The sequence below is a fragment of the Sphaerodactylus townsendi genome, linkage group LG11 (assembly GCF_021028975.2).
Source record: "Sphaerodactylus townsendi isolate TG3544 linkage group LG11, MPM_Stown_v2.3, whole genome shotgun sequence".
Lineage (NCBI taxonomy): Eukaryota > Metazoa > Chordata > Lepidosauria > Squamata > Sphaerodactylidae > Sphaerodactylus > Sphaerodactylus townsendi.
In genome coordinates this window covers 2,161,332-2,176,336 of record NC_059435.1, presented here as the reverse complement: position 1 = coordinate 2,176,336, position 15,005 = coordinate 2,161,332, and the positions used below count along the sequence as shown (strand labels likewise).

Below are 15,005 nucleotides of genomic sequence, written 5' to 3'. Positions count from 1 at the left end.
CTAAATTGCTACTGAAGAAACTTCAGTTGTGGCTTTCCCACTCTGGTGCAGTGGGGGCTGAACAAATAGGCTTTCGTAAGGGGAAATCTCCTCTGGACCACGCCCTGGTGCTATTACACCTAGCCAGTAAATATTCAATCAATGCAGATAACACACTCTATGCTGCCTTTATCGATTTAAAGGCTGCTTTTGACTCTGTGCCAAGAGAACTTCTCTGGGCAAAACTGGCTGCCCTCAACATTGGCAGCCAGACTCTTGTTGTTCTTAATTAGGCAACTGCACACAATTACCAGTTAGCCAGATCAAAGTGTTCCTTAACGCAAGGCCTTTTGAGGGACAGTATTCCAATTTCCAAAGAAGAGGGTCAAACATGTGGCTGCGTTCTGGCCCCCACTCTTTTCAACCTTTTTCTGTTAAGTGACCTCCCCTCTACTCTCTCTCAGCAGTGAACAGCCATGCCCCCCAAACTGGGTACATCCCATGTATCAATTCTGCTCTATGCAGATGGCGCTGTCCTTCTCTCTCGATCCAGAGTTGGCTCCTCAGGCGGCTTAATGAAGCGCTGTAGTCGGACGCTACTGTGAATCCAACATTCTGACATATAGAATTATGAAAAAACCAAGGTATTGGTCTTCTCTAGGTGCTTTAAAGAAGGCTCACATGGGCAATGAAAAGCACCCAAATTGAATAACTGGAGTTAAGTGCTATAAATACCTTGGCCTCTTATTCTCCTTTAATGCCTTTCATGGAGCAACTCCAGAGGGAAGGCCGCTCTCTCTAAGCTACATCTAACAGTATGTCCCAGTAAGCATTACTCGTTTCTCTTACATGCAGTGGCCATTCCTTTATCCCTCCTGCCCTCAAATTTTTCAATGCCAAAGTTAAGCCTCGAGATTGCTTTCTACGGAGTCCCAATTTGGATTCAAGCTTATTAACCACTCCTTGAATTCCTCTTCCAATCCAAATTTGATTTTTTTCACAAGATAACTATGGACTCCCCAAATTCGCGCAATTCTATGCAGCTCTTTGTCTGGAGTTAGGTTAAAACTCCTTGGAATCAGCCACAGCTTGGCTGAGGACTTTTAGATTCTGGCTCTTGAATTCACTTTCTCTCAGACTGTAATTCCTGAGTCCACACCCGTCATGCTCTCTGACACACCCATTCCAACCCCTGGTTTTCCATAATTGAAAGAAAAAATGGCCTCTATTGGACTGTCAGTGGGATTCACTTTGCCCTTGTGTCCTACTCAGGAAGCTTATAGGAAATTAAAGGTCAACTATTGGATAGAGAGTTCTCCTACCCTAATCACCGCCAGCCAAGAAAAACAGTGCTCCCCCCCTGTATTTTCTCTGTCTCCCCATTTTGAGCAGGGGCCACTTGGCACAATACCTGTATTGCTTAATAAACCCTGTTCAAAGGAGAGCCATAATGCTCGCCAGGTTTAATGTTATGCCTTCTGCCTTGTTACATGGCAGATTTAATAAGCAAGAAAAGGCTAAAAGATTGTGCCCATGTAATGATGGCTCAGTTGAATCTCTGGCCCACCGATTACTTCACTGTCTCAGATTCAAGGAAATCAGATCCAAGTATGTGTTATTTCTTTGTATCCTTTACATTTACCCTATCTCCCCGATTTAATTAGATTACACTACTTGTTGGACAACCCTGATCCTTCTCTCTGTATGATAGTGGCAGACTTTCTCCTGGAAATTACTAAACGCCAGTAGATTTCCTTCGACCTGTATTGTATATGCTTTTTAATCTGTTTTTTTATTACTGTTGTCCTGTTGTCTATGCCAATAAAGGCTTGCTTCTTGTAATTTTATACTGAAGAAGAAGAAGAGTTTGGATTTATATCCCCCCTTTCTCTCCTGTAGGAGATTCAAAGGGGCTGACAATCTCCTTGCCCTTCCCCCCTCACAACAAACACCCTGTGAGGTAGGTGGGGCTGAGAGAGCTCCGAGAAGCTGTGACTAGCCCAAGGTCACCCAGCTGGCGTGTGTGGGAGTGTACAGGCTCATCTGAATTCCCCAGATAAGCCTCCACAGCTCAGGCGGCAGAGCGGGGAATCAAACCCGGTTCCTCCAGATTAGATACATGAGCTCTTAACCTCCTACGCCACTGCTGCTACATTTTACTGTATTGCACAGACTGGATTCAGACTTGATGTCGTCCAGGGCCACACTAGGACTCTCCCCGTTTGTTTCAGGTCCCACGCTTAGAGCCAGCCACACTCTGGGTTTCATTTTTGGTGCAGGGGCAGAGATGAATCTGATTAGAATCCTAGTGCCCTGGTCAGACCACCATGCCCTGAAGGTTGGTATGATTGTTGTGGCCCCTACTCATATAGGCGGCAAGCTCATTTATGCTCACCCACGGAGACCCGTGGATCCAATTGGATTCCAGAATGTTCTGTGGGACCCAATACCTCCCAAGGACTCATTAGATGAGCTGATAGAGGACTGGCATGGCTGGCTTCCTGAAGCAATCGATCAGATCGCGCCCCGGCGCCCTGTGCACTTTTGCCCCAAGTTGGTTCAGTGCAGCTGAGAAGGAAAAATGAGAACTCAGACAACTGGAGTGACTCTGGCAGAGGTCTTGTGACAAAGTTATAAGAACATCTTTATAGAATGCTTATGAAAGATATAAAGAAATAACACTTTTCAGAGAACATTTCATCCGCAAGCTCCTACCTGGCACAATTGTTTAAGGCGATTTAGCAATTAATGGCCTTATCAGATAGGTCCCAAAGTAAAAGAGATTTGGCCTTAGCTGTGATTTGGTGAGGTTTTTTTGCAGATAAAATCTTATCACTTTGCCAGGACCTTCCGGCCCTACTTGATGTAGACAGCAGGATGAAGGTTTCTTATCCATCTTCTGGTCTGATATTGAACCACTTCCATTGACCCTCCCAGGACAATGTAGACAGAGTCCTCAGAGCCTCTTGGATGCATGCCCATCCTGGTTGATGAGAGCCAGCACAGACCCCCTTGGGAAATATTATACATTTGTCTGTGAGTTCAGGGTTCTTCCCCGGGGGGTTGAAAGAGGTTGTGGTGAGACTGCTCCTGCAGAAACCATTGTTGGATCATCATCATCGCCCAGTCTCGGCTCTTTGGTTTCTGGGTAAGGTAATTGAGAGAGTGGCTGCCCAGCAGCTCCAGAGGTTTCTAGATGAAACATCAGCCCTGGATCCTTTCCAGGCTTTGAACACCCTCTAGAGCAGGGGTAGGAAACCTGCGGCTCTCCAGATGTTCAGGAACTACAATTCCCATCAGCCTCTGTCAGCATGGCCAATTGGCCATGCTGGTGAAACTGATGGAAATGTAGTTCTAACATCCTGAATTTTATCTGGGACCCTGCTCTAGGTCTAACCTTCCCCTGGACTGAGGTGGGTCGGTGCTGCTGATACTTTTACATCTATTGGCAGCATTGGTCTGGTCGACTATGATATTTTGACCAATCACCTCATCAGCATGGGAATTCAAGGGTCAGCCTTGCGACAGCTGCACTCATTCCTCCAGGGACAGAAGCCATTGGCAAGAGAACATCCACCTGCCATTAATTGGTGCACAGAGTCCCACAAGGGACAATTCTTTAGCCAATCTTGTTTAACATCTTTATGCAATTGCTTGCTGGCTTAATCCAGAGGTTTGGACTGGAGTGTTGTCAGTATCTGATGGCACCCAGTGATATCTGTTGATGGAGGGTCCACTGGGAGCTGCTCCAGGGGCTTCAGCCAATTGCTTGGAGGCTGTGGTTAGATGTAAGAAAGCCAACTGAAGCTGAATCCAGCAAAGATTGGGGTCATGTGGCTGGATTGATGTGGGTTGGGTGCGGAGTGCCAGCTGCCAACCCTGGACAGCGTCCAGTTGAATCTGTGTCAACTGTCAAGAGTCTGGGTGTATTTCTGGATATCTCCTATGGAGGCCCAGGTGGCACACACAGCTCACACTGTGCTTTTCTGTCTGCACCAGGCGAAGCAGCTGGCACTCCACCTTTCCCATCCTGATATGGCCACGGTGATCCACCCATTAGTCATGTCCAGATGAGACTTCTGCAATTTGCTCTATGCACTGCTACCCTTGGGCCTGCTCTAGCAGCTCCAGCTGGTCCAGAATGCAACAAAGAGGTCCTAATAGGGACTCCTTTCAGGCCTGCGCCATACTCGGCCTGGCAACTTGCACGTCCACACCAAGGTCACAGCTGGCCCAGCCATTATCATTGCCCAAGGGTGGGAAGGTTTTCTTTTGCCTGCAAAGTAACTAGTGAATAGTGCTTATCAGTCTCCCCTTATCTACAACTTCCCAAAGGGGGGAATCGCCTGTCTCACAACAATGTCTCTGTTCTCACCATCTTTCTCATGCTGATGTTATGGGAATGTGAGGTTGAGCAATGTTGCAACTGACAGGTATATACTGGAGTTCAGGGGGCAAAGCGATAGCTTTGGCTTTCTGAATCTCGGGCTGACACTGTTCCAATAAAGCTCTTGAAACTTTCCTTTGTTTGTTGACTGGCATTAACAGACCCTTACAACCCCATAGTGGGCACACATACAACCTGTGCTCTACCAGCTGTACTGGCTCTGGCTGGAATACAAGATCAGATTCAAGGTTATTGTACTAAATGGACTGGGGCCCACATACCTTTGGGACTGTCTTTCCACAAAGAGCACTAAGATCTGGTCTGAAAGGAGTTCATTTAGCATCAACCAGGGCCAGGGCTTTCTCAGGATCTTGTGGGATCTTATACGATTCCACAGGGTCCATAAGACAGAGCTGATCCACCAGGTGTATGGTTGAGGCAACTATGACACCAATCCGCCAAATCAGGGGGGCACTAGGGCGTCCAGGGGCATTAGGGAGCCCAGCAGTTGGTCCCTTGCCCTTCGTGCGTAGCAGATCAGTTATCAGGAAAGCCAGTTCGGCAAAGTTCGGTATGAAATCCCGATAAAAATTGGCAAAACCCAGAAATGACTGCAGCTGCTTCCGAGTGTGGGGAGGGGGCCAATTGACTGCATCAGATACCTTGGATGGATCCATCTCCAACCCAGTAGTTGAAACTCAATAGCCCAAAAAATCTAATTGCAGTTGGTGAAATTCACACTTGGAAAGTTAATGAAGAAAGAGTTTTTCAACAGTCTCTGCAACACTTCTCGTACTAACTCAATATGAGATGCCTCATCCTCAGAATAGATTAACACATCATCCAAGTAAACTACCACGCCCTTGAACAGCAAATCATCTAGAACTTTGTTAATTAAACTCTGGAACACTCTGGGGGCTCCTCTTAATCCGAATGCCATTACTAAATATTCATACTGGCCATAACGGGTGTTAAAAGCAGTTAAATGTTCATAGCCATCAATTATCTGTACACGGTAATATGCCTCCCATAAATCAAGCTTGGTGAATGTACGACCCTTCCCGAGGTTTGCAAGTAAGTCCTTAATAAGCGGCAAAGGGTATTTATTATTGGTGGAGACAGCATTCAATCCCTGGTAGTCAGTGCATAGTCAGAAAGCCACCCGTCTTCCTGACAAATAACACAGGGGCTGCAAAGCTGCTCTGAGCTTTCCGGATGAATTTACGGGATAGATTTTTGTTTAAAAAATCACGTAAGGCAGCATCCTCAGCAGGACTCATGGGGTACAGTCACCTCTTGGGTAATTTACAGTCTGGAACCAGTTCAATTTTACAATCGGTATCCCTATGTGAGGTAAAACATCACATTCCGCTTCTTCAAAAGCCCACCATAAATCCTGATATGGGGCCAGGATACCATTCTGAACTGCAGATATTTGGTTCCCATAACTGAGTGGAATGGAAGAGTCCAGAGGGTGTAATGACCTATGGTCACCACTGGGATGTTTCGTGAATGTAACAATATGATCTGTCCATTGAATTTGTGGGTTGTGGTCAATTAGCCATGACATTCCAAGAATAACAGGGAAGTCTGAAATATTGGCTATGACAAAACTCCTGCGTTCCCAATGCTCAGCACATTGGACCAGAACTTGTTCTGTGCGTGAATCCACGGGCTGTCCACGCATTGGGCTACCGTCCATTTGATTAAAGGACAGAGTCTTTTGTAAAGGAAGGACTTGTAAATCTAGGCTCTCAACAACGCTGGGATGCATTAAGCAGTGAGAGCAACTGGAATCCACTAACACGTGCACCTTAAGTTTGGGGCCCTTTGGACCCTTGGAAATGAGCAGGGGCAGAATGATGGGTTCACTCACACTTTCTGAGATATCCTGAGCGGAGTCTTGGGTGGCTTTGGCATAGCTTTTGTATTCCTCATCTGAAGAACTGTAATCCAGCTCTGTGGGCAGAGAAAGCTGAGCTGTGCTCTTCTTTGGATTGGGGCCCTTGGTCGAAGTGTTGCTTCTTGAGGAAGTGGGGGTCTTCACCAGCTGCTTCGCTGTGCAAGCAGCGGCCAGATCCTCCACAATACAGGCACAATCCCAGACGGCGCCTGTGAGCGTTTTCAGACTCCCAACAGCTTCTGGCGGGGTGCTGGTTTCTTCTGTGGCCCAACTCTTTGGGGACCCGATGTTTTGCTGGCATGAGCTTTGGCCTCATGCATCTGGGCATCAGACACGTCAGCGAGCATGATCCACTCCATCAAGGTGTCAGGACTGTCCCGCAAAAGAGCCCACTTCAGTAACTCTGGGTGGAGGGCTTGCTTGAAGGCATAAACTTTGATGGGATCGTCCCAATCAGGGATTTTACTGGCCACAGTGCAAAAGTTCTCCACAAACTCCACATATGGCGTGGAACACATCATCATAAGCTCTTTCATGGCCTCCTCTCCCACGAAAGGGCTTTCAAAGCGGCGTCTGAGGGCCATTATGAATTCTTGGAAGTTTTGTAACTCACCAGCCCCTCACTGAAAAAGGCTCACATACCGGAGCAGGCTGGACCGGACAAACCGGCTGTCCCTGCTCTCCTGGGGGTGCCGGTTGTACCGGTTGGCCACCTGTAGGTTTTTAGGTTGGCCAGCACCATTTTTAGGTTGGCCAGCACCATTGACTGCTTGCCCGGGAACTCCATTCACTGGCTTTCCACCACCAGCCACTCCTTGGCCACCACCAGCTGGAACCAGGGCCGGTGGCTGCTGCTGCCGCCCATCCGGTGGAGCCTGTTGCAATTGGACCATCCAAGCTTTTTCTCGAGCTCGGTGCAGTTCAGTACGGGTGCGCCCCATGGCCAAATGCAGATTTCCAAGTCCAAATGCAGATTTTCCATGTCCCGGTTCATCTGGGTTAAGGCATGTTGGTACTCCATCCGCTCAGACTCCCAGGCTGCTTCCTGGGATCGAAAGATGCACCACATCTCAGCTTCATTAGACTAGGTAGCATCACCAGACGGATACGGACCCACCGACCCCCCACATAAAAGGGGCCGTAGCCCACACAGGACCCTCGTCCAGATCCAACAGGGGCACAACAGGCACTGTAGAAGTTACTTTCCAATGAACCGTGACTCCGTGTTGCAACGGGGCGGAAAGAAACCAGGTAGTGCCAGCTGAAGAACCCTCGTCCAGCTGCAGAGGGGATGAAGGTCACTTGACCAGCTCCAACTGAGCCCAAGTAAGGATCACAGGCAGCCAGTCCAGGGTGCTCGACCCTGCTGAACCAGCCTTGCTAGCATCCAAAGCAGAACCGGACTCCCCCTCCTCTGGCTGGCCAGCTGGGGCCTCCGTGGCGGGAGGATCAAAAGGGAGCCCAGAAAGTCCTTGAAGAAATGCAACGAAGTATTTCAAATGCGAAACTTCAGCACCAGATGTGAGCGTGAAGTTCAGCACAAACCAATTCTGGCTTAATGTGAGATCCCCAATGATCGATACAACACCTTGTAGAGAACAGAGGTTTATTCATCTTGAGGACAGCTTGGAAAAGCCAGGATTGAGCTTTTCCCACGCATACAGCGGTAATATCATCGAGGGTCCATCCCCCACGCCCCCATGTGAACAGTGCGAAGAAATATGCAGACAGTTAGATAAGAGCAAGAGTCCGTTGAAGCTGGCCTTGACCAGGTTTTGTGACATGTAGCCTTACCGCTCCCTAAAGCCCTTTTGCCCACCCTCTGGGATGGGGCTGATAGATTGTAAACTATGACATGCTGAGTAGATTAAAAAATCCACTGTCTCTAAAATATACTTTCTTGAATGTCAGCTCTGCTCATTATTTCCTTGAAGCAACTGGCTGACATCAGTGCCAGCCAGACGGGCAAAGGATCCCTGCATTTCTTGACATGACCCACTCTGGACTCTCTCCCCGTGGATGGTTCAGGAGTGATGGGGTGTGGCCAGTGTGCGCAGCTGCCTTGGAGTGTGAAAACTCTCCTTCCATCCTCATCTCTCCATAAAAGCCTGTCCAGATCTACTGTGAGACCAAATATTCTTACATTTTAAAAGATCAGCTGCACAAGCCTGATGGATTTAACTGGACTATTATTTTACTCACAGATCTCCAAGCACTTTTCCCTTTACAAAAAATCAGGGTTGTGGGAGAACAATTCCGGTTGGGACTGCACTATGAGGGGGACAGCCTCCCCCCCCCCTTCCACCATGTCAGTTTCCTGATTAGAACTGGACCAGGACACTTATTGAAGTATGGAACTCCCAGCCACTTGACCTGCAATTGCCTTGGACTTTTCTCCTGAATTTATTTGAAATGATCTGCGGGCTTCAGGGAGAAAGGGGCTCCCAGCATTCCACAAACTATGCAAAACTGGATTTTTCAAGAGAGCTTTTTGTACAAGTAAATAGGACTGTACTGGAATAATATGATCAGAAAGCTGCATTGGTAAAGAGACAGGGACAGTGGCTTATCCTACTGCATAGAAACCTATCACTGTAAGTATACTCCAGATTAGGTAGTTTCTATACCATTTGATTTATGTTTAAATGCTTATGCTTTGTTCTAGATTTTTCAGCTCCATTTTAGATTTCTGTTTGCTTTCAGCAAGTAAGTCGGACTATAAACAACCAAACAACACAATAAATCTGATCTCAGCAGCAGCGGGGGGGGGGGGGGGTTCTCTGCAAATTGCTTTTGAAATCATTCAACCCCCACCCCCTGAGTTACTCTCTCACTCAGAAGCATCTCTATATTTTCTTGAGTGGATGGGAAAGTAAAGGGGGGGGGGTGTATTTTGATCACAAGAATGACCCACAAAGGCTCAGCAGCCACCCCATTCCCTGTGGATCAGGTTTACGGGCAGCCCCCAGTCAACATCCCCCTTGGAGGAAAAATAGTCTGTAGATCAATCCTGCGCCTTCTATCTAGCCATTGAAATTTGAGAGAATCTGGTTCTCAAAAAGTTCTTGCACAATTATAAAGCCAGCTAAATAAAATTGCTGATTATCTTTGGTGGTAGGTGGGGAGGAAGCAAGCTCTGTGGTATATATTAGAACTTGGGGGTAATCTTGAACCTATTAATATTATTTGGTCTTTGTTTTAAAGAAGGAAACTAACGATGCCAAATACAACATCATCCCAGTGAGACGAGACATACCTGGCTTCCTCTTTTCCTGCTCCAGCAGTCCTTTGGTATAAGGTAAAAGCAAAAAGCACTAAAATAAGATGTTCTAGTCTTAAATAGAGCGAAACATGAGAATTAGACAGCAAGGTATTAATGGGGCACCGTTTTGTCACTTTATTTGTATAGGGATTAAATTATCGAGATCACCTTCCTTTTCCCAGAGTGGACGGAAACCACCTGATTAGATTTCAGCAAACTTTTCTGGAAGAACAATGTTGCTCCAACATATCCTCAATGCACAAAAAGTAATGGCTAAACATTTCATATTTGCTTTAATGAAAACTTTCTATCGTTTCCTTGAATATATACTGACTGTGTGGCAGTTTTCCTGATTGGACAAAGAGATTTTCATCCCACCCATTTTTGAAAATAACTGCCCTGGTCGGCCTCTATTGGATCCTGCCATGTTTCACCTCCAGTCCAGGGTGGGGGGCACCTGAGTTTGCTCCTGGCCCCTCCCTGCTCTGCTTTAGCTCCCTTGCTTTGGTCTTTCTCAGTCTCGATAACACCTCATGAGACACCTGCTGCTGGAGCTCTGTCAGTCCTGTGGAATGGAGGTTGTTTTGACCGGGGGGGGGGGCGTTTCTTCTCCCACAGATGGTGCGACTGGAGAGGTGCCATCCTCCCTTGGGAACTGGGTGGCCAAGCCGGGGTGACATAACATAGGGGTGATGTGGGGTATAACGGTGATTGCAATATTAGCTATGTTTAGGTCTGGCAATAGAAGTCTAAATGCTCATTTCCTTAATGCTGTTTCATAATAAAGAAATCAATTAAAACTGAACTTGTTACTGAACAGTCCTGGGTACAACAATAAGAGTTTTCGGAGCTTAGAGCAGTAGTGCCTGGAACTGTCCTCTGAATCCTCTGGGGTTTTTCAGGGATGTTTGGCCAACATGGTGGAACTTCCTCATTTCTCACCTTTTGGTCACAGTCACATGGCAAACCAGTGGCGTAACTAGGCAAACTGGAGCCCTGGGCAAAACCTGAGTTTGATGCCCCCCAGGCGCGTTCCCGGTGCAACACGCACCCCTGGCTAATGTAGCTTCTTTTGCTTGTTGGCATTATCTAGGAAAACTGGAGTTTGGTGCCCCCCCATGGGCAGCCGCCCTCCCCCACTGTGACCAAGCAATGATTTTTTACACCAGGTCGTTTCAAAGTCACCATCACATTATAGAACATGCCCCAGCTTACAAATCTGAACACAGCAATAGGCCATGCCACACTGCAGAAATAATTTTTTGGAAAACATTTTCAAAATGCTTTCAAAATGTTTTATTGCTGCTATGAAAACATTTTATGGTGTTGTATCCAGTCCCCCCAATTGGGGGAAACAGCATCACTTTCAATGTTATTTAAACTGGGAATCCCAGATTCTCGCTTTAAGGTGGATTTAAAAGGAGATTCTGGGCTCCCTAGTTTAAACAAGTGATGCTGGAATCCACCCCCAAACAGCATCATTTTCAATGGTGTTTAAACTAGGGAGCCCAGATTCCCTTTTAAATCCACCTTAAAGGGAGAATCTGGGTTTCCCAGTTTAAACAACATTGAAAGTGATGCTATTTTGGGGTGGATTCTCCCCCACCCTGAAACAGCATCACTTTCAATGTTTAAACTGGGGACCTCAGATTCTCCCTTTAAATCCATGCCAAAGGGGGGATTTAAAAGGAGAATCTGGGGAAATTTGGGGGTGCCTGCTGTCAGGGGTGAAATGGTTAAGCTAGCAGCACCAAACATTCAGGGTATCTTTAGGAGACTCTCCTAATGATACCACCCAGGTTTGGTGAAGTTTGGTTCAGGGGGTCCAAAGTTATGGACCCTCAAAGGTGTAGCCCCCATCTTCTGTTAGCTCCCATTGGAAATAATGGAGGATGGGGCACCCCCTTTGGGAGTCCATAGGTTTGGATCCCCTGGACCAAACTTCACAAAACCTGGGTGGTTTCAGTAAGAGACTCTTCTGGTGATAACTCCAAGGTTTGGTGAAGTTTGGTTTGGGGGGTCCAAAGTTATCGACTCTCAAAGGTGTAGCCTCATCTCCTATTAGCTCCCATTGGAAACAATGGAGGATGGGGCACCCCTTTTGGGAGTCCATAACTTTGGACTCCCTGAACCAAACATCACCAAACCTGCGTGATAGCATTAGGAGAGTCTTTTGAAACATCCCTGAAATTTTGATGCTGCTAGCCTAAAAACTGCTCCCTCTGCAGGCCAAAAACGAAAAAACACTGAAAATACAAAAAATCCCACAAACGAACCTGCAGTTTTTGCGCCCCCCACAAGGGGGTGCTCTGGGCAACTGCCCACTTTGCCCAATGGGAGGAACGCCTCTGTGGCAAACCATCCCACTCAACTCCAGGAGTTTTCCCTCCCTGCCCCCTTTGTAACTGCCATTATCTGCTTCCATCTCCAGAAAGCTTTTTGCTGTTTTTTTAAAATGGTAGTTGTAAGGAACCTCAAAGGACTCGAAACAAAGTAACTGAGTTCAGTTTGTTTATTTCATAAACTTCAACGATCGCAATACACGGAATGCAGATTCTGACTTTCCCGGGCTCAAGGTGTCGCTTTTACGGACAATCCGGCCCCTCCCCAAACTCCCAAGCAGAATTCCCACGACAGGGTGAAAACAAGTTTCAAACACATAAGATAAAAGTAGCAAGGTTAAGGCAGTAACCATCCCGGACACAAAGCCCAGAACGTGGAATGCGCCAAGGACATGACGAAGGAGCAGAAACTAACCCCCATCCTTACACTCCACCTCCTCCACGAAAGCCCCCTCCCCACCCGGCTTATGAGGGAAAGCCTTATGGAAAGTAGAAATCAAAGGGGGGCGGGGCGTCAATATTTTCTTCATACACCCATTGATTATGGCCCGAGGGATATCCCACCCAGGAAACCAAATATTGCAAACGTTTGCGAACGTAGCGAGAATCCAGAATAGCATCGATTTCGTAGTGTTTGTGGCCATCAACGATCACCGGCGGGGGAATCTCCGTTGGGTCGTGCCAGGCATCTGAATCTGGAGCCCGCTTGAGTAAGCTAGAATGACCCACAGAGTAGATGTTGCAGAGCCAGTGGAGCGTGAGGAGCAGTCACATCATTGATCACCTGAGGTGATCCGAAGCGAACCTATGAATTTCTTGCCTAGCTTGGAATATTTATTACACATCCCTAAGGTTTCTGGTGGACAAATAAACCCATGCCCCCACTTGCAGGGGAAAGTCCATTCTATGTTTGTCCGCTTGGGTTTTTTGAGCTTCCTGCGCTTGTGAAAGCGAGGAAGAAACGGTTTTCCAGCCTTCAGCCAGAGACTGGATCCAGTCACCAAAGTCAGGGGGTTGGAGCGCACGATCGGGGAGTTGGGGTAACGGGGGAAACGAACGGCCCGACACCACCTCAAACGGAGTTTTATTGGTGCTACTGTGAACCGCGTTGTTATAGGCATACTCAGCGAAGGGAAGAAGTTCAACCCTGTTATCTTGATGATAGTTGGTGTAACAACGTAGGTACTGCTCGAGCGTTCTGTTGGTCCATTCGGTCTGGCCGTCACTTTGCACGTGGTACGGAGCAGCAACAGCCGAGGCTGTTCCCAACATCTCCAGGAAAGCTTTCCAAAACCTAGATATGAACTGCGGGCCCCGGTCGGAGATCATTCTCTCCGGCGACGAGTGCAAACGGTAGACATGTTGGATAAACAATTTGGCTAACTTAGGCGCCGAGGGGATGGTGGAACACGGAACGAAGTGCGCTTGCTTGGAAAAAAGGTCTACCACCACCCATAACACTGTATTACCGTGGCTTTCGGGGAGATCTGTGATGAAATCCATAGAAATCACTTGCCAAGGTTTGGCAGCCGGGGGGATGGGGTGTAGCAGTCCGTGAGGCTTACCAGGGATGGCCTTAGCCTCTGCGCACGTCGGGCACCCTTTTATGTACGCCTCAATGTCCTTGTGCATGGTGCGCCACCAAAACTGCCTCCTAAGCAAGTGGAGCGTTTTCAAAAACCCAAAATGTCCCGCTTGTCGAGCGTCATGGCCGGCCAGAAGAACCTGCTTACATAGGGCCGGTGGGACGTACCAGCAGTCACCCCGTCTCCAAACTCCCCCTCTCAACTGCAGGAGGGGGTCGGATTCCTCCTTCGGAACCTCCTGTCGTCCCGCCTCCTCCAAGTGGTGTAGAAACGGAGATACAACGTCCGGTACATTCGTTAGGAGGGGTATCGGGGACGCAGCTGTCTGGGATCGGGTTACCGCCAAGCCCAATTGAGAGGGTGTTAGAATAGTGCGAGGCATGGTGCGTAAGGAGGTATCCGCCCCCTTAGGTAGGCGGGACAAGACGTCAATGTAGAGAACCAGAAAGGACCAGAATAGAGTAACCATTGAAGGATCTGGGGGGGGGGGGGGGTGGGGGGGGGGGGGGGTGGGGGGGGGGGGGGGTGGGGGGGGGGGGGGGTGGGGGGGGGGGGGGGTGGGGGGGGGGGGGGGTGGGGGGGGGGGGGGGTGGGGGGGGGGGGGGGTGGGGGGGGGGGGGGGTGGGGGGGGGGGGGGGTGGGGGGGGGGGGGGGTGGGGGGGGGGGGGGGTGGGGGGGGGGGGGGGTGGGGGGGGGGGGGGGTGGGGGGGGGGGGGGGTGGGGGGGGGGGGGGGTGGGGGGGGGGGGGGGTGGGGGGGGGGGGGGGTGGGGGGGGGGGGGGGTGGGGGGGGGGGGGGGTGGGGGGGGGGGGGGGTGGGGGGGGGGGGGGGTGGGGGGGGGGGGGGGTGGGGGGGGGGGGGGGTGGGGGGGGGGGGGGGTGGGGGGGGGGGGGGGTGGGGGGGGGGGGGGGTGGGGGGGGGGGGGGGTGGGGGGGGGGGGGGGTGGGGGGGGGGGGGGGTGGGGGGGGGGGGGGGTGGGGGGGGGGGGGGGTGGGGGGGGGGGGGGGTGGGGGGGGGGGGGGGTGGGGGGGGGGGGGGGTGGGGGGGGGGGGGGGTGGGGGGGGGGGGGGGTGGGGGGGGGGGGGGGTGGGGGGGGGGGGGGGTGGGGGGGGGGGGGGGTGGGGGGGGGGGGGGGTGGGGGGGGGGGGGGGTGGGGGGGGGGGGGGGTGGGGGGGGGGGGGGGTGGGGGGGGGGGGGGGTGGGGGGGGGGGGGGGTGGGGGGGGGGGGGGGTGGGGGGGGGGGGGGGTGGGGGGGGGGGGGGGTGGGGGGGGGGGGGGGTGGGGGGGGGGGGGGGTGGGGGGGGGGGGGGGTGGGGGGGGGGGGGGGTGGGGGGGGGGGGGGGTGGGGGGGGGGGGGGGTGGGGGGGGGGGGGGGTGGGGGGGGGGGGGGGTGGGGGGGGGGGGGGGTGGGGGGGGGGGGGGGTGGGGGGGGGGGGGGGTGGGGGGGGGGGGGGGTGGGGGGGGGGGGGGGTGGGGGGGGGGGGGGGTGGGGGGGGGGGGGGGTGGGGGGGGGGGGGGGTGGGGGGGGGGGGGGGTGGGGGGGGGGG

At 51.0% G+C, this 15,005-nt stretch overlaps 1 protein-coding gene across 1 annotated transcript in view; it reads right to left on the bottom strand.

The window, feature by feature from the left end:
- Positions 1-12,079: 12,079 nt before the first annotated feature.
- LOC125441038 overlaps positions 12,080-15,005 on the bottom strand; it is a 40,629-nt gene continuing 37,703 nt past the window's right edge. The window contains exon 6 of the mRNA XM_048511313.1: positions 12,080-12,588. Within this exon, the coding sequence (XP_048367270.1) occupies positions 12,354-12,588 (235 nt within the window). The 3' untranslated portion in view covers positions 12,080-12,353. The remainder of the gene's footprint in view (positions 12,589-15,005) is intronic.